The 18523-nt window shown below is 36.3% G+C and overlaps 1 protein-coding gene across 1 annotated transcript in view; it reads right to left on the reverse strand.

The window, feature by feature from the left end:
• SVEP1 (sushi, von Willebrand factor type A, EGF and pentraxin domain containing 1) overlaps positions 1-18523 on the reverse strand; it is a 157716-nt gene that overhangs the window by 59162 nt on the left and 80031 nt on the right. The window contains exons 13-22 of the mRNA XM_069476671.1: positions 17309-17430; positions 16253-16361; positions 12169-12333; positions 11400-11633; positions 9270-9431; positions 7284-7445; positions 5106-5267; positions 4582-4673; positions 3064-3160; positions 1310-1423 (exon numbers count right to left, since the gene is read on the reverse strand). Of these exons, the coding sequence (XP_069332772.1) occupies positions 1310-1423; positions 3064-3160; positions 4582-4673; positions 5106-5267; positions 7284-7445; positions 9270-9431; positions 11400-11633; positions 12169-12333; positions 16253-16361; positions 17309-17430 (1419 nt within the window). The remainder of the gene's footprint in view (positions 1-1309; positions 1424-3063; positions 3161-4581; positions 4674-5105; positions 5268-7283; positions 7446-9269; positions 9432-11399; positions 11634-12168; positions 12334-16252; positions 16362-17308; positions 17431-18523) is intronic.

Genomic DNA, 18523 nt, shown 5'->3' on the forward strand with positions numbered 1-18523 from the left:
TTTAGATTATAAAGTTATTAGAATCTGGTTCCTTTGAAATGGTTACATTGAACTTACTAAATTTTTTTTTTTTTTTTTTTGAGACAGAGTCTCACTTTGTTGCCCAGGCTAGAGTGAGTGCCGTGGCGTCAGCTTAGCTCACAGCAACCTCAGACTCCGCGGCTTAAGTGATCCTACTGCCTCAGCCTCCCGAGTAGCTGGGACTACAGGCATGCGCCACTATGCCCGGCTAATTTTTTCTATATAGATTTTTAGTTGTCCATATAATGTCTTTCTATTTTTAGTAGAGACGGGGTCTCGCTCAGGCTGGTCTCGAACTTCTGACCTTGAGCAATCCACCCGCCTCGGCCTCCCAGAGTGCTAGGATTACAGGCGTGAGCCACCGCGCCCGGCCTGAACTTACTAAATTATAGAAAATTATATACTCACATGTATTATTAATAGAACATATATTTAGATACAGTTTTAGGGTATAATAATTTTATGAGTTACAGTGCTGGATGACACAGATGATCTCAGTACTCTCCATAATAATATTATAAGATTATTACTATTTATAAAATACTAAATCATATTCTATTTTATGATAATGTATTATCAATACTGTAATGATTATAATGTAATTGAGCAAGGGAATTGAGAACAAGATCCATCATTTGAATTAGTTTTTTGTGAAAGGGTACTGGATGCTATAACTCTCTGACTTAAATAAGATATACACTTAAATATATGTATTCATTTAAGTTAAAAGGAGAGGCATAATTGCCCATAACAATTTCAACGATACAAGTGTCTAACATCCACAGTTATTAATAGTAACAATCTCACAAACACACACACACATAGCCATAGAAATAAGCACACCCACACTTCATAAATTCAGTACAATACCAGTAAAAAGCTTGAAAAGGACCTAATGTTTGTCTGGCAATGTACTAGCCTTTACATATTTCCTCTCATTTCCTGGCCTCTATTTTTACATACGAAGAAACAGGTTCAGGGAAGTTAAATGGCTTGTCCAGGGTGACACAGCTGGCTGGCAAAGATGGGAGTAGGTCTGCCTGAGGTCTCATAAACCTCAAGCAATTTCATACTGCCAAATTTATATCTTATTCTTTTTACATAACAGAATAATGAAAATAACACTTTCCAATGCGTACAAATATTAGAACCTTAGCAGATATGCCTCTTCAGTATATTTATAATACCCTATAAATGTATCCTAATGATACATTCCAAATTTACCTTAGCAATAAAATCTTAGTAATCCAAAGGTTTACATTGTAAATGTAAGAAACTTTCCCCTTACCTGTGTAACCCAATGGGCACTCACAAAAGAATTCCCCAACTCGGTCTTTGCAAATTCCATTGTTGAGGCATGGGAGTGAGCTGCACTCATCGATGTCTGTTTCACACTTTAAGCCTAAAACGCAAACCAAACACTGAAGGACAATCCAAGAAAAGGATTAACAGAAACAGAACCATGATCATTTAAAGGTAATTATCTCAATAATCTGAATTTATAGGGGAGTAGTGGTGAAGAAAAGGGTAAAATTTGTTAAGTGCTACCATCTATTAAATATTTAATGAAGGTATTACCTCTTTTTAAACAGATTTAATGTATCTTTATAAGGATACATAAAAGACAGCAAAAGATCCCAAATTAGACGTGGGGTGAGGGGACCTGGAAGCATAAAATGGAACTAGAAATTACAGTAATTCCAAAGTTAAAAATATGACGTCATATATGCTTGGTACCAAGGTTGCCTGGCTGAGGGGTGGAGGTGGGGGTAAATCCTGCCAGATCTCAGCTCACATGCCAGGTGTCCCAGAGTGGGCTGCATCTTCCCATAGGGTGCACACAGGCTTTCCATGGGGTAGCTCTGCTGGAAGCCCACATTCTCCCTCTGCTCTAGGGGCCTCACCACTACTAGCATCAGCATTATTTGGGAACATAATGGAAATGCAAATTCTCAGGTCTGTACCCCACACCTACTGAATCGGAAATTCTGGCGCTGGGGTTTAGCCTTGACATGTTTCCTCTCATTTCCTGATTCTATTTTTGTATATGAAGAAACATTTTCTTCATATATATGTTTTAACAAGCCTTCCAGATGATTCTGATGCACACTAATGTTGAGACCCACTGTCCTATATGATGCCTTCTCTCAACCACCACTCCTTTATAAAATTCTGGAACAAGATCCATTATTTCTTATGGAATGTCAGGACAAAAACTTTTATTAAAATTCACACTCACACACACACACACCAGCTATAATAAATGGAATGTAAATATTCTTGATAGCCCTTGACTATATTTCATTTTCTAATTTTCGTTTTGTTTTGTGGTGAATTTCTTTACTTAAGTACCATTTTTCCCATTAAAAACTTTCAGATTGGTTGTAAAAATTAAAAAAAAAAAACAACTAGAAGAGAACAGAGAATTATTTTAAATTAATTACAATTTTAAGGTATAGTTCTTTTCCCCTCATAAATTATGTTTTTAACTCAACTGGAATGTGAACCAAACAAACTTTAAGATAACATAATTCTTACATAATTCCTACATAATCAAGTCCAAAGCCATGTTGTTTTTCCTAGCACAGCCTCCAGAAAGATAGAAACAAGGCAACAAATCATAGCTATTCACATGAACTTCCATTACTGTGCACCCAATGAGAGAAACTGGGAGTTTGTCTCATAAAGATGTTTATGCTGGACAATCTGTTCTATTTTGAGTGTCATGCATTTAATTTGTGATAGACTGAAACCTTGGACATAGCCCCTGGAACTATATTCCAATTTGAATTGTGAATTATGATGGGAATTTTTCATAAAGAAGTTGATTCTTTATTCTTCCTCCAAAATGTACAAAGAAAATGTCACTTGTGAGGTATGCATCCTTTCTTTAATCTATTGGTTTATCTTGTTCAACCAAATTGTGGTGCATTTGTGTGGTCTAATATATCTTAAAGGATAATTTAATGTACTAAAGTTTGATACTGCAAGTCACAATGATTTCATATAAAACATATTAAAATTTTCATTCCTCAATGTTACCTGTATATCCAGGTAGACAGAGACAAACATAACCATGCCCAAGTTGTTGGCAGGTTCCACCATTGTGGCAAGGGTTTAAGAAACATTCATGGAAAACCTATCAGAAGCAAAAAAGAAATCTATCAAAGACAAAGCACTCTATTCATTTCAAAGCAACCCTGCCTAGGGAGTTAGAAAGTTTGCAACATCCAATAGCTGATTCCTGTTTCTAGGTAAGTTTGCTCAAGCTAGCTAGACTGTGGTCTGAATAACTTTGGTGCTTGCCATATATGGGCACAAACAATATATTAATATATTATTCTTTTTTAATCTTAATAGATTTAGAGGGTACAAGTGTTTTTTGTTAGACGGATGAATTGTATAATGCTGAAGTCAGGCCTTTCAGTGTACCCCACACCAGAATGATGTACATTGTACCTGACAGGTAGATTTTTATCGCTCATCCCTCCCACCTTCTTAGTTTTCTGTGTCCATTATACCACTTTATGACCATATATATATATATGTATATATATATATATGTATATGTATATATATATATATATATATCATTTAGCTCCCACTTATTAATAAGAACATGTGGTAGTTGTATTCTTGAGTGATGTTCTGGTAAACCAAAGCAGTGTTTCTAAATGTTGGTTGCACCATTGGAACCCATTTGACATGTTTTAAAAATATACTAAGGATGGGGCCCCAACACAGACCAGCTAAACCAGAATCTCTAGAAGTGAAACCTGTACATTATTATTTTTTAAAGTTAGCCAGAGGATTCTATTATGCCTCCAGGTTTGAGGGTCACTACTTTAGGGATTCCCACAAATTTCTATGTACATTAGGCTCAGTTTCAAACGTGACTTATAAAGTCCTAACAAGTCATTATGTTTGGACAAAGCTATAGGAAGTTGAAATAAAAAAAACCCAAAAATGCATTATCCTTAAAAATACTAAATGCCAAGGAATTCATGACATTGGGCAAGATGAATTCAGAATAATAGCTGAATCTACCAAAATAATCAGACTTAACAACTAGTCTTTAAAAAAAATGAAAAGCAATGGTTTAGTCATGTTAAGATTTTAAACTCATACCCTATTCCAAGAAATTGTTGTTATTTTTTTGTTGGCAAAGAAATGTAAATAATTCTCATGAAACTTGAGTAACTCTTCCTGCAAATCAGAAAAGGCATTTGGCTAAACCGAATGCCCTTACTCACATGATGGGTTCTACTTGTGGTAAGTGTTAATTATTAGTGAATCAAAAGGCTCCCACATCCACTCATTCTTGTTGCCAGACATTGCTGGGAAAAACTCCGATTTTTGGTACATAGAAAATCTAATGTTGCATTTTTGGAAAGTTCTTAATAGGATTCATAAGTAAACACAATTATTCATTTATAATATTCATGAGTCTTGATGACTTAAAGTTTCAATCCTGGTAGTTTTCCTCTGTGTGACCTGTAAAATGGTTAAGTTTTTTTCCAAGCATTCTACTGGAGAAAATTTTATACAAAACAGACTTGCCTGACTGCTGACTTCATACTTCTTTTTGATATGTCCAGGGGAGGCCAGGGGCACTATACTTTCCTCTGCTGCTGAGAAAGTAGAACTAAAACCTAACAAATTAATAGAAAACTATGTCAAGGGGTGGTAGATATTGCCAATAAGTAGACTATATCTAAATATTATGGTTAAGATTCAGGCTGTCAGAGCAGGTAAAGCCTGCTCTGACATATTTTGTTTTAGTAATATATTATGACACAAATATTTTTTTCAGTAATATTTAAAATTAAAAGAACATAAAGATGGATGGCATATGCCATTAAATTCTAGACTCTTAGAAAAGAAATTTGGAAATTGTCAAGTTCAATGTTTTCAAAACAAGGCTCTGAGTCACTGCCATTAAAAAGATCTCTAAAGGACAATTTAACAAGTCCAGATACCCAAATCCACTGAAAATAGTAATAATCAGAACTGAAGCTACCACAGAGACAAGCAAAAGTAAGTCTCCAATATGGAACCACATATGAAATGAAGTATCATCTTACTTGAACAATCTGTGATGGATCTGGCACCAGTGATAGTGGTAGTTCCATAAAAGGGACAAGACAGGCAGAAGGACTTCCCTGGATTAGGCTGGTAATAATCTTGAGGACATGGATAACAGGGCATTAACCCGGAACGTGAGAATTCCCCTACTGGACAAGGTACTGCAAAGGTACAAACAAATCATTAGTGCATATAAAGCCACACACCCTATATTTAAAAGAAGTGCCTTAATCTTTGGTTGTAAGAAAACTATTGAATTACTTACACAATCCCTTCCACATTATACATATTTAGAAACTTTCTGGGAATCATAACTGCTTAATTACAATAACTTAGTATCAGGAAAACCTCAAGGTTTATTTAGAAAGCTAAAAGAAAAAAATTGCCAGGTATGAACTTCTTTCACTGTAAAAATCCTAGTTGCTTTTGTGGTTGGAGGAAGGCAAGAGAGAATTTTTTACTGCAGACTTTCTTCTAAAATTAGTTTGTATATTGACAAAATAAAAGAGTCTCTAGCAGATATATTTCAACCATAATGTGAAGCCTTGTTTGACTTTTAATGAAAAAAACCGAAAGCTGGTATTACACAACGGACATGGTTTATGAGTTTCAATTAGGTCCTACCTACATTTTCATCTCAACTCTTCAGCGAAACATTAAGTTGATGAATACTACTTGCCTAATTCCTCAGGTCTCACAGACTTTTATCTACCTTGATCACACTAGACTGAAATAATTTAAACAGATGGGGTATATAGAAACCTATGATTCAGAGTATATTTTCCCTGTTTCCTTTTCTCCCAATGCACTTAACTCATGAGGACTACATCTCCCAAGATGCAATGCTGGACACGCCCCTCCCTGCCCCCACACATAAACTTCCCATGCTCTTGTTTTCTAGGAATCTCAATCTCTATTGGATGCAGTTGTAAGTATGGCTGGGGTACAATGAGGGCAAGAGGTGTATGTGTCTCTGTGTAACTTGAGAGAAGTGGAGAACCAGCAGGTTGGCTTAAAAACATCACTCGTTTAATTATGGAACAGCGTTTTAATTTTTCAGTTGCTATAGATCTTAGGTTTTTAAACGAGTGTGGAGAATGGGGAGAATATACAATTAAAAAAAAAAATCACCTTTCAGTCAGGCATGCTCATTCTCTCCCTAATAAGGTAGTAGAGGCAGGCCAGCAATTTTTTATTTTTAATCCAGTTCCATGGACTTTGCAAAGTACAGTAGTTGTGATTTTTTTGAGTTATTGGCAGTAAATTGACCTTAACTGTCAGTCCTAGTTTCATTGTCATTCGAAGTTTTCATCTTTTGTTTTTGTTAACTTCATGAGTATTTTGCTGGAAAACTATACTCAGTAGGGATGTTAGTCAGAAATACTTAAACATTGGAACTCTAATCTTTTTATTTTTATATAAATCAATGGGTTCTCAACGTGTGGTCCTTGGACTATTAGAATCAATATTATCTGAAAATTACTTAGAAATTCAAGTTCTCAGACCCCTCCCCAGACCTACTGAATCAAAAACTCTGGGGCTGGGATCCAGCAATCTACATCTCAACTAGCCCTCCATGCTGACATTTGAGAAATAAAAATTAGTGACTCTCAACTTTTCTTGTTAAACTGTAGAGTCACCTGGGGAAACTTAAAAGAAAAGCAATGCCCAGGTTCTACCCCAGACAAATTAACTCATAATCTCTGGAAGTGAAGATCAGATTTCAGAATTTTTAAAATACTCGTGTAAATGTGAAGATGATTCTAATGTGCACCCAGAGTGAATATCCACTCGTGAAAATCTTCACCTTGTAGGGAATGAAACATCATAAATCGTAGAATATTTTTTGAGTTTTGGGGAACACTAGACAATCTCATTTTATGAATGAGGAAACTAAGTCCTAAGTTAGATGAAGCCACATATTTATTATTGTTTGAGGCCTGGGACCAACTCTTGGACTTCTTTTGTGTTCCATATAGCACCAGCCCAGTGTTTACACTGCAGGCATTTATACCTGAGTATTAACTGGCTGAATAAAGAAGAATTCTCCATGAAGAAACATTTATTTATATTGTTTTGCATATAGTAGACATATGGTTTTGCTGAAAATATTCCACTCCTCCGTGAATAGAACCTACTAAGTTTAAAGAAATATCAATGTCTAAGGCTTTGATAACCTCCACAAGCAGAAATGTCCACAGCTCCTCTTTTCACAGTTGCGGTGTTTTCTGGACATAAGAGGCAGCTCCTGGAACCCAATTCTGGCTGGTAAGTGCCCAGTGGACACGATTCGCAAGTCTCAAGTCCATTGGATGAGTAGGTGCCTTGTTTACACTGAGCTGAAAAGGAAAAGGTAATATGGTTAATAATGATACTAAGCTACACAAAATTAGCACTGTGTGGGATAAGGTTTTCTGCATTTTAATTCAGGACGACGTGAGGGACACAAGGAATTTTTTTCTCCTGTTAGCCAAGCACACACATTGTAGAGCCCACATGCTTCTGCACACTACTAAGTTATAGACTCGTTTCTAGTTACTTTCATTATCACCTGTCACGGTGTCTGACACAAGGAAAGTTGAATAAAGTTAAAAATACACAGCACAGAAAGGCATTATCATTAGAATGAGTTGAACACTGGGAATTTGTTCATGTACAAGTTCTCAACATGTATACAGTTTTCCTGAGTGGCAGAAACAAAACCCTAAACTGGGCTAGAGCCTTATAACTACTCTGGCACCACCGTTAATCTAAGCAAGAACTGGCTCTGCTACCTCTTCTACCTGGAGACACCATTTCATCTGAGGGCTGGTGGAGAGTAGAAAACAAAAGTAGTCTTAGCCTCAGGCCCAGAGAGGTGAAGCAACTTCCTAAAATTCAGAATTGGTTTGTAGTAGAGCAGGACTTGAGCCAGATTCCTGGGATAGTCCTTTCTTTCTGCCTTTGACCTCCAGATGGCTCTATTTTCAGCATTGCTAACATTGTTAGTGCATTTCCAACACCTAGCATTGCCCTGGGGTTTATATTTGTCATTAAGCACCCACATCTGCATTCGCAACAATGGCAAAGAGGCACCATTTTGAAATTCCTTATTTTAGGTATGTCTGGTAGTAACCTTAATTATGAAAGAAAATGTTTCCTTTAGGAACTCTTGTTGAGAATAATAGTAAAAATATTTTGAAAATATTGACTGTTTTAGTAGCAAGAATATGTGCATGTGTGCCTGAAGTTATTCATTTCCAAGTAAATGGAGAACTGTTCTCATCATATCACATACTATTTTAACAAAAAAGCAATCCAATAATTGGTAAATGTCATGAAAGTTTTTCCCACTAATTAGTGGAAGATTCAAGAAAAAAATCCAGGCTAATTGATGAAAGTGGATTGGACTTAGAGAGAGCAATAAAATATTTCCAAAAGGAAAGATAAATGGACTTCTTTAAAGTAGAAGAAACATTCAGGTAATGTTTTATATTTAAAAGAAAGAATAAATAAATAAAATTGCTTTCAGTAGTGCTCTCATTTCATCCTATTTACCATTTAGATTTCAGAACTGGGAAGGAGCTGAGAACATCCCACCCCAAAATATGATACGTTGGTATACTGCACATTTTAAGCTGAAGGAAATATGAGAAAACTGCAGAAACAGGAAGATTTCTCTGAACTTCTGCCCTTTTCCCCTTTATCGAGTTATAAAACCTAGAAAAGAATTCCCTGACCTTCCCCTGAAGCAGATCACAAGACCCTCATGTGAGAAGTACCCGCCCTAAACTCAGAGGAAAGTAGTACTCTTATCTCTGAAGACACAAGGACACAGAGAAGAATCTGAACAAACAGGCCTTGTTAAGTTCCTCCCAGCTTACGGCCATTAGATCATGCTCTCTTTATCCAATCATACTTCTCCACAACTATCCACTTCTTCATTAAATTCGGCATAAAAATACACAAGTTTCCCTGTTTCTTTGGGTCTTCATTTCTGAAGGCTACTATGCCACGTAAAACTTACATTGAATAAATGTATACAGTTTTTCTTGTTAATCGTCTTTTGCTATAGGGGCCTCAGCCATGAAGCTAGCAATGGATGAAGGACAGAAATCTTTCTTTCCCTTGGACTGGAAACAGGTTCAGGCTGCTTCTGGTCAAAATGTGCACGAAGTCTCTACCTTTACATTCAGAGATGCTTCTTGAATGGAGATACTCGGTGTAAGTCCCAGGGGGACAAAGCTTGCACGCCAGCTGCCCTTCTTCATCCTGGTAGGACCCCATCCGGCAGCTCTCACAGACGGAATGCTCCAGAGAAAAATAGGTTCCCAAAGGACAATTGACTGGAGAAAAAACAAACAAGAAACACTGAACTGCTGTAAACTACAGCCATGGAACACATTTGGGCTCTCTTTTCCCTAAGACATGACGTAATGAAGGTACTATTTTTTATGGCTTAAATTTTACTGCCAGAGGTTTACTCACAAGGTAAGCCTTTCAGAAATGTATTTCTAGAAACCGAAAATGGTATATTCCGTTTTTTTTTTTTATTTTTGAGAAAATGCGGATTCTTATTGACCAAGCTTAGGGCTCATGTGATGGGGGCTTTAAAGTGTGGGTTTACAGTTACGATAAACAGATCATCACAGGAAATACACAGTTAACAAAAAAAAAAGCTGCCAGAAGAAAAGGATAAAACACTGGATATTTAGGTTAATTTGAGGCTTTGAGATATTAAAAACGTCTTTTTAGTTGTTCCTCTGAATGCTTCCCCTTATGAAACTGACTGCTTGTCCATTGCAGTGTCATTTCTGGGGACAAAAATAGGCACAAGTGGTGAAGCCTAAAACAGAGGAGTTAAGCAGAGCCTTGTCTCTGCTTGCAGGAATTATTGCCCGCTGAAGGCCAGCCTCAGGCATCCTCAGACCTACAGGCCATGGGGAAATAGGCCGATTTTAGAACTTTCCTTTTTTGGAGATTTGGGCCACTATTTGGTAGGTTTGGAATGACTCAGCAATGCCGAGACCAAAATGCAACAACATTAAACTCACTGAAAAGGCTGCTATCGAAGTTAGTATTCTTATAGGGCGGACACTTGAAATTAGTACATAGGTGATTCTGAGATGTTAAAGTGTGTAATAATTACCTTGGTACATATTAACAATGCAGATTCCAAGACCCCACCCCAAAGTGTTGGACGCATTATGTCTGCGATGGGGCCCGAGACAAGATGCATTTTACAAGCATTTTGGGCGATGCTGACACAGGTGGTCTGAAGACCACACTGAGAAGTGAGAAACACTGGTCAAGGTGATTCCTGATTTGTACTCACCAGGTGGGGAAGAGAGGAGAACGGGCTTAGAACGATGAAAATTTTAATGTGATTTTCATGGGCTGACTTTGTCACACTATGAAAAAACCAATCGAGCTCTTAGAATAGCAATAGGAACTGTGGAAGAAGGTTTTCCAGATAGGACACAAGGGCCCACGTCTACAGAGAGATTAATGCAAGACTCATGCCATTCGGTTCAGCTGAGTGGTCAGAGTTCAGTTACAGGAGATTCCATACGTATAAAGGATAATTTCTACAGGAAGCAGGCTGGAATGGATCCCGATCATGGCAGTATAGAATATTAAAAGCTAAGGGGCTGAGGAGAGGGAGAATGAGGAGTGACTGCTTAATGGGTGTAGGGTCTCCTTTGAAGGTGATGAAAATGTTTTGGAAATAGAGGTGCTGGTAGCACAACACTGTAAATGTACTTAATGCCTTGAATAGTACACTTTAAAATGTTTAATTTTATGTTATATGAATATTACCTCAATTAAAAAAAAAAAGTTAAGACTGGTGTTGGTTGCCTGGATGGAAATCTTTGCTACACCACTACTGTCTTAATGAGTAAGTGTTACTGGGTAAATTCCTAGCCTCTCTGGCTTCAGCTTACTCATGTATAAAATGTGCTTAATAAGAACAGTACCTCACGGAGGTGCTAAATAGGATTAAACACGAGAGGCGCTTAGCTGGCATACAGAAGTGGTCAAAAAGTAATAGTTATTATTGGAGCTGCTGCCAAAGCTATGAGGTCTAAAGATCTTTAACCGAGAATATGGTTTGAGTCCCTCACCTAAAATAGATTTCTTCTCCTGACCAATAGTGGTTCCTTTGACTCGGGACAAAATAGTAATGAGAACAATCACACAACAGCAGCAAAATGTTTCATTTCAATACCCCTTTATGGTTTGTACAGTGGCTCTACCCATCATATTTGACCCAACAGGCACTAAATATCTTTGATCGCAGAGAAGAGGCTTACCACACATTCGCCCTCTCAGCACTGAGCCCGGTCTACAGAAGAGGAAAGCTTTTTCTGTTTCTAATGAATTGGTGTCAGCGACAAGCATTTCAGACGCAAGCTGAAAGGAATACATGGGCTCTTTATTGAGTGTCCTTTTCAGTCGATTTGTGATAGTTTCCAATGTCTTAATGAGTCGTTGCTGATTTTCCAATTCAAGGGTATCGTTTCTTTCATCGGGTAATGGCACACTAGCTGAGATCAAAACCGAACAAAATAAAACACAACACAAACACATGGTGTTTCAGGAAGTCATTTGTAGTTACTTTTTACCAAATAGAAAGGCATGTTAAAAAAATCTTTCAGGAAAAATTAATTCAAAATAAATTCAACCACTACTCACTGAACAACCAAGTAAGTACATGGATAATATTAAGAACAATACAATTTGTCTTAATCCTTCTCTTGGGTGCTGGATCTACATCCCCTTTTGGGGGAGTTCTTCATTACAGCATATTAAATTCCTGTAAGTTCTTACATTTTAAAAACATGCCTTAGTTCGTTATGCCAAGATGGGAACAAAGCAGGGTGTTTGTTGCTGTGAGAACCATAAAATGCATTTGTGATATTAATAGCAAAAAATGACAAGACTGAGTTCATTGTGCTATCCCTAATTCTCAGTGCCAGAGTCATTTCCTAATAACGACAACAAACAGGAGATTTGAGAAATAGATTTCCAGCCAAGAATTTTACCTAATATTACTTTTTCATACAGACAGTTTATCCTTACCTGTGATGTTAAAAATTAACTTAATTTTGTGGTCAGATAATGGGGCACTTCTTTTAATCCGTGAAGATCTGGCTTTGCCAATGCTTGTGGGTGTTTCTTGCACAGCGTCTAAGAAGTCATCATAAGAGTAATCCAGCCTATTAGCTGCACCCCAACCACCTGGTCCTGGACAGTTGGGACAGAGAAATGAATGATCGTACAGTTACATCTTCACCAGTGTTTATGTCCTAATGTTAAACCACAGTCAAATTGCACTCGACCATTTCCTCAATTGCCTGTAATGTACTGCATACAGGGTTCGGTCTACAATCTTATACTGTACTTTTTGGGCACTTCATATTTGATTTAGATTTCCAATGAATTACACTAAAAGAAGCAAGTCTGTACGGAGCTTCCTAGGCATTTATACCATTCTATCTTTGAGTTAATAGTTGATATTTTAGCTTGAGAGGTAAACAGGTGGTGGGTCTAGAATTCTAATCAATTTCTATTCCCTTTCAGGGCTTGCTCCAGTTTTTTTTTTTAACGTTGTCTTTATAAACTTAATAATGCACATTAACAGATTTCCTTTTGTGAAGATCATTCAAGATACTTGCGTCATATTTTAAAGGTGGAGGTAGTTTCCAAAGGCAGCATATAAATTAAATGTTATATAATGCAACTACACTGGAGGCTACGTGGATCTATGGGATTCTCTAGATACCCTTGATTGAGATCATTGTGATTAACTGCATGGCTTCAGACTGTGGCTTCTCTAGGTATGCCACATGGTTGTATAATCTTAGCCAAGTTACTCCCACTTTTCTTAGTTTCTTCATATATAAATTTGAGATTATTATTCTTACCTCATAGGTTTGTCTGGAATAAATGAGACAATATATATAAACCATCTATGAATAGCTCAGTATTTGACTTATTATATTATAAAACCTCAGTAAACAATATTAACACTCTTCTGACCATACTGTTGCTTAGTTATGTGCTTTAAACAATAAATTATATTTATGCAGGCCTGTCTACTTAATTAAATTGTTTTCTTGAGGATTTTGGCTTTATTTATGCTTTTGACTATTAAAATTAACAGGATCAATATTATCTTTTCACTTAAACATTTGCCTCACAAGCATAATGTAGCTGTTATAGAAAAAAATGAGCAAAGAAAAAATATTAAAAATTACCTATAATTTTAACATAGAAATAATCACCATGAACATTTTAGGCAAGTTTTTTTTTCTGTGACTATATAAACGTACACACATACATATATTTATGCACTGGAATAAAAACAAACAACACATTTTTAACAAAACAAGATTATACTACATATATATATTATTTGGTAATCTTTTTCAAATTTTCTCAACAACATATTATGGCTTTTTTTGTGTTAAATGGTTGCATAATATCCTCTTGTATAGCACACCACAAACAACCTACCAGTTTCTATTTTCAGACTTTTAGGTTATTTAAAATTTTTAGAATGTCCTTGTACATGCAGTATTTCATCACATCTAAGATAACATAAATGAGAAGATACATCCCAATTTCAAGGATGAAAATGAAAATGTGCATCTCAGAATTTATGAAATATGGTACATCTTTGCACAATGGTGTAATTTTTATATTGAGAAATATTCTTAGAAGTGGAATTTCTGGGTCTGAGTGCATGAGCATTTCCGATCCTTTAGATACATATTGTCAAATGCCTTCCAATTTCTCTTCCATACACTATGTATGAACATGATTTTTTCCCTTGCACCCTTGCCAGCTTTGGCTGTTATGATGCTTATTTGCATTCGTTAATCTGACAGGTCAAAAATCGCATCTCACTTTAGTTTGTGTTTGTGTTACATGATTATTATGAGGTCAAACAAATTTTTATTTATTGGCCCTTTGTCTTCCACACATTACCCCTTGCTAAGGTGGAGTTAAAAATGTCATCAATCAAAGTCACATCAATCTTATGACTTTCTGCTGGGAAGACATTTGAAGAGGAATGCTTGTCTCCTGGGACCACAGGATCACATGTGCCAACTGCCCATGCCTTAATCTAGAAACTGCCATTTGGATCCTTATTAGATGACAAATGTTGCCAATTTCAAAGCCTTATGATGACAACTGACTCTGTATATATCTTTGCTTCCCCTACTCCAACAATCTGGGCAGGGAATCCTGGATCATGTGTAACAGAAGAGGCTGGGTGATTCTAGATGTGCTACTGACAATTCTACCTCCAATGCCACCTTATTAGTTCCTATCTAAAAACCTTAATTTCCAAATTGTTCACTGAGAAGTTGTATAAAATAGTTAGAATTGAAAATAACCCAAAGTCTATCAATAGGGAACTAATTACGTAAATTTGGTAAACTGATTGATGAACTAATATGTGGCTATTAAAATTATATTGGGCCAGGCGCGGTGGCTCACGCCTGTAATCCTAGCACTCTGGGAGGCCGAGGTGGGCGGATCCTTTGAGCTCAGGAGTTCGAGACCAGCCTGAGCAAGAGCGAGACCCCATCTCTACTAAAAATAGAAAGAAATTATATAGACAGCTAAATATATATATAGAAAAAATTAGCCGGGCATGGTGGCACATGCCTGTAGCCCCAGCTACTCGGGAGGCTGAGGCAGGAGGATTGCTTGAGCCCAGGAGTTTGAGGTTGCTGTGAGCTAGGCTGACGCCGCGGCACTCACTCTAGCCTGGGCAACAGAGTGAGACTCTGTCTCAAAAAAAAAAAAAAAAAAAAAAAAAATTATATTGAAGGATGATATTTAATGAATGAAAATGTCCCAATACAATGTTAACTAAGAACTTGTGTTTACAAAACAATGTGATTTTATATATATATATATATATATATATGCAGTTACATATATGGTTACATATATGCATATATGGTCATAAATATATACATATATTAGCAGTTTTATTTCTGGGGTTGTGTATTATCTTGATTTCATTCTTTATTTTTAAGCATTTTTGCAATAAACATATATGCATAGGTTATATTTTAAAATTTTTAAAAATCTAAAGCAACAGTCAATATCACTCTTGATGCCAAATCCCTGCAAATATTACCAGTATGATTAGTTAGAAACAAAAAGGATGTCTCCTATAAAGTAAATTAATACTTATTGTCTCATAAACTTTTAAGCACTTTACTTGTACTTGTACTTATTCATTTAATGCTTAAAATGGCCATCTGATGTGAGTACTCTTCCTCATTTTATAGGTGAGGAAACTGAGACACAGAGAGGCTTGATAACTTGCTCAAGATCAAACAGCTAGTAGGGGGTAAAGCCAGGATTTTGACCTACATTGTTGGTCCTAGAGACCATGTGCTTAAACATGACACGATTGTGTCATCACTATTATTTTTTAAAACATTACTCTGGAAGTTCTGGACAGTATTGGAAAAATGGAATAAAAATAAAGAAGTATTACTATAATTATGGGAAAGGGTAATAACTTTGCTGAGACTCAAGAGAGACTAGTGAAATCTCCTAGAAATATTAAGGCAGTAAGCTAATTGGCTGGACATACCAGCAAAAAGTCACACACCATACTTAGGAATAATATTAAGAAAAATGTTCAAAGTCTACGTGGAAAAAACATCAAAATTCTACATAAAGATATATTAGACTTGAATAAATTAAATCTCACTATATTTTTGGTGAGGAATCTGAATATTTTACATGTGTAACTATTTTATGTTAATGGCTTAACTGCCATTTAAATTAAAGGTCATATAAAAACCATTATTAGTACTTTATAACTATTACTGTTCTCTTCTAAGATACCATATCAATATTTGAATTTTACCATCATAGTATGACCTAGTTTTCTTAGTTTTTATCATGCTGAATAATTCTGGCTAACAATTTAAAATAATTTATTTGGTACCAACATTTAATGTATCCATAATGATCATTAAGCACATTATCAAATTATATGGCCATCCTAAAATATTTTATGAATAAATTAATAGAAGTTAATTTTTCTAGTTCGCCTTACTTTTATGGAATAATTTTCTTATTTAGCAGATTAGTCTTACAAACTACCAATGCTATAGAATTTAATTACCAATTGCAAAGCCATTTTCATAGTCATAGTTATATTCTAGGCAATATTTTTTGGTCAGGTCCTCCAATCTGCAGTCAATATCATCAGCATCACTACAAAATGATGGGACCTGCAAATAAAAATTGAAGAGGATAAAATCACACCTCTGTGTGCTTTGGACCAGCCCTTTGTTCCCCTGGCCACCACTTCTCCAACAGCAGGAGGGTAGGGTGTGCCCCCCCAGCTCTGCATGTTCCTCAAGTCTCCTGACCCTCCTCCCTTACAGCCTCTAACTGCCTGTAGACCACCAAAATGAGTCCCATGCCTTTTATCTCTGTTTATGTCACGCATCATGAGAAGTCTCCAGGCCTCCTGGGATACTTTTTGTCTCTAAACTTTCACCCCATGTGGCTCTTTGGATCCCTTTCTCTGACCCCATCTCCCAGTCCCCCAAACCTTCCTCTCTGCCCTTTGAAGCACAGGCAGTAATCAGCAAATTTCCTATTGTTTTCTGCCTCCTCTATCTATCTTCCCTTCACCTTTGCTCTAAATGAAAGCTGACTTTCAAGTTTTGGAGAATGTTTTCCAGAAAATATTCTAGAAATATCAGACTTTCCAGAATCCTGGAATTTGGGGTAGGCATGGAGGTAGAGGTCTCCTCCTCACTCCTCCTTGCTGTTTCCACACCACATTCCCTCACACTGCAAAGCCTCACAGTCCTGAAGCTCATGCCAACTACAGCACTCGTTGCCCCTCCTGTGCCAGTCGTCTGCAGCATTTCCCCACTCTGAGTCACTCCCTCATCCCACGAGCATTGGGTAACTGTCCCTGTTATAATTCTTGGTGATTTCTATAGCCATGGTGCCTGGCACATAGCAAGCAGCACAATAAAATGTTTCCTTCTAGAAGTCCACAAGTTATGAATAATTCTAAACATTAGCTACAAGTTTAGATCACAAAGAAGAGGGAAATAGTCAGGATGAGGAATTTCAGTTGCAGATGACCCAGAGAGGCTATGAAAACCTTAAGAGTGTCCTTTAAAAAATGACAAACAATAAAGGACTACTACTGACGTACCATGTTCCCCAGGGTAGTCTCGAATGCTTCAGAAAACTTCTTCAAAAGATCTGTGTCATCACAACGAGTTGCTTTGTACAGCATCTCAAAGGACTTAAACCCATGGTTTGCAAAACGTTTTACTGGAAAATGTTAGACAAAACAACTTCAGTTGGTTAGTGTTTTTAAAACAAAGATTTAACATTCTATGGAATAATTGAAACTTAATATTTTAATTCTAACATGATTTGTCAGATTGTTATAAAAACCAGAGATGACAGTTAACGAAAGTTTCCAGGCATTAATTGACCATAATAAACCATGTACCTGTAGTGTACTCAGTTATCCAGTGATGCTTTTGATATATATTATTCTTTACTTTCCAATCATATAAAAAATGAATATTTAAGGGAATAAGATATAAAAATTGTTTTCATTATATTCCTTGGATTTTTGAAAAATCCTGGTTGGCTTGAAGTTATATTTTATATTTATATACATTCATATCTATATTACATTTTCAACAAACAGACACTGGAAAATTTCTAAATATTTTTGTGCAATTATATTCCTTGAAAGTGTAATTTCCACAGAGACAAATTTCTCCTTGGATCTGAAGCTTGCATGGTTAAACTCAGCAAAATGCCCCAAAGTATTCAGGGACAATGTCTTCTAATAGCATCCTACCATCTAAATCTGGGAAAGAGAGGAGTGATATTGCTTCTATGTGCTACCCTCCTTTGGGAAAAAAAGAGCTCAAGTAAGTGAGCTTCATTTTTTCCCTAAGACATCGACATTTAAACTCCATCTATGGTACTAGATCAAAGATTCATTTCAGAGAATATTTATTTACACTAGACAAAGATATTGGGTTACTTTTTATAACAATATATATTTAATATTATAGAATAGCTCTAAATCTAATCAAATCTAAAGAGAATGTAACTGATCTATTTTATTCCATCATATATGTTAGATCATATTTTAAATATAAGCTCTTCTGCAGACTATGAGACTTTAAATGCACCTTTACAGGTCAAGAACTACATGCTGACAAGCCTTCGGGTATTTCTAATAAATAATGAAAGGGCCAAGAGGGTTCTGCCTTAAAGTGAATCTTGTCCTACAGCAATCAAATCTGTAAGAAGACTCTGGTGGCTAATATTATAAATCCAGGGAAGAGCAATTCCCTTATTCACAAGCATTTCAAATTCATGACACCATTTTCCACTAATT

The sequence above is a fragment of the Eulemur rufifrons genome, chromosome 7 (assembly GCF_041146395.1).
Source record: "Eulemur rufifrons isolate Redbay chromosome 7, OSU_ERuf_1, whole genome shotgun sequence".
NCBI lineage: Eukaryota > Metazoa > Chordata > Mammalia > Primates > Lemuridae > Eulemur > Eulemur rufifrons.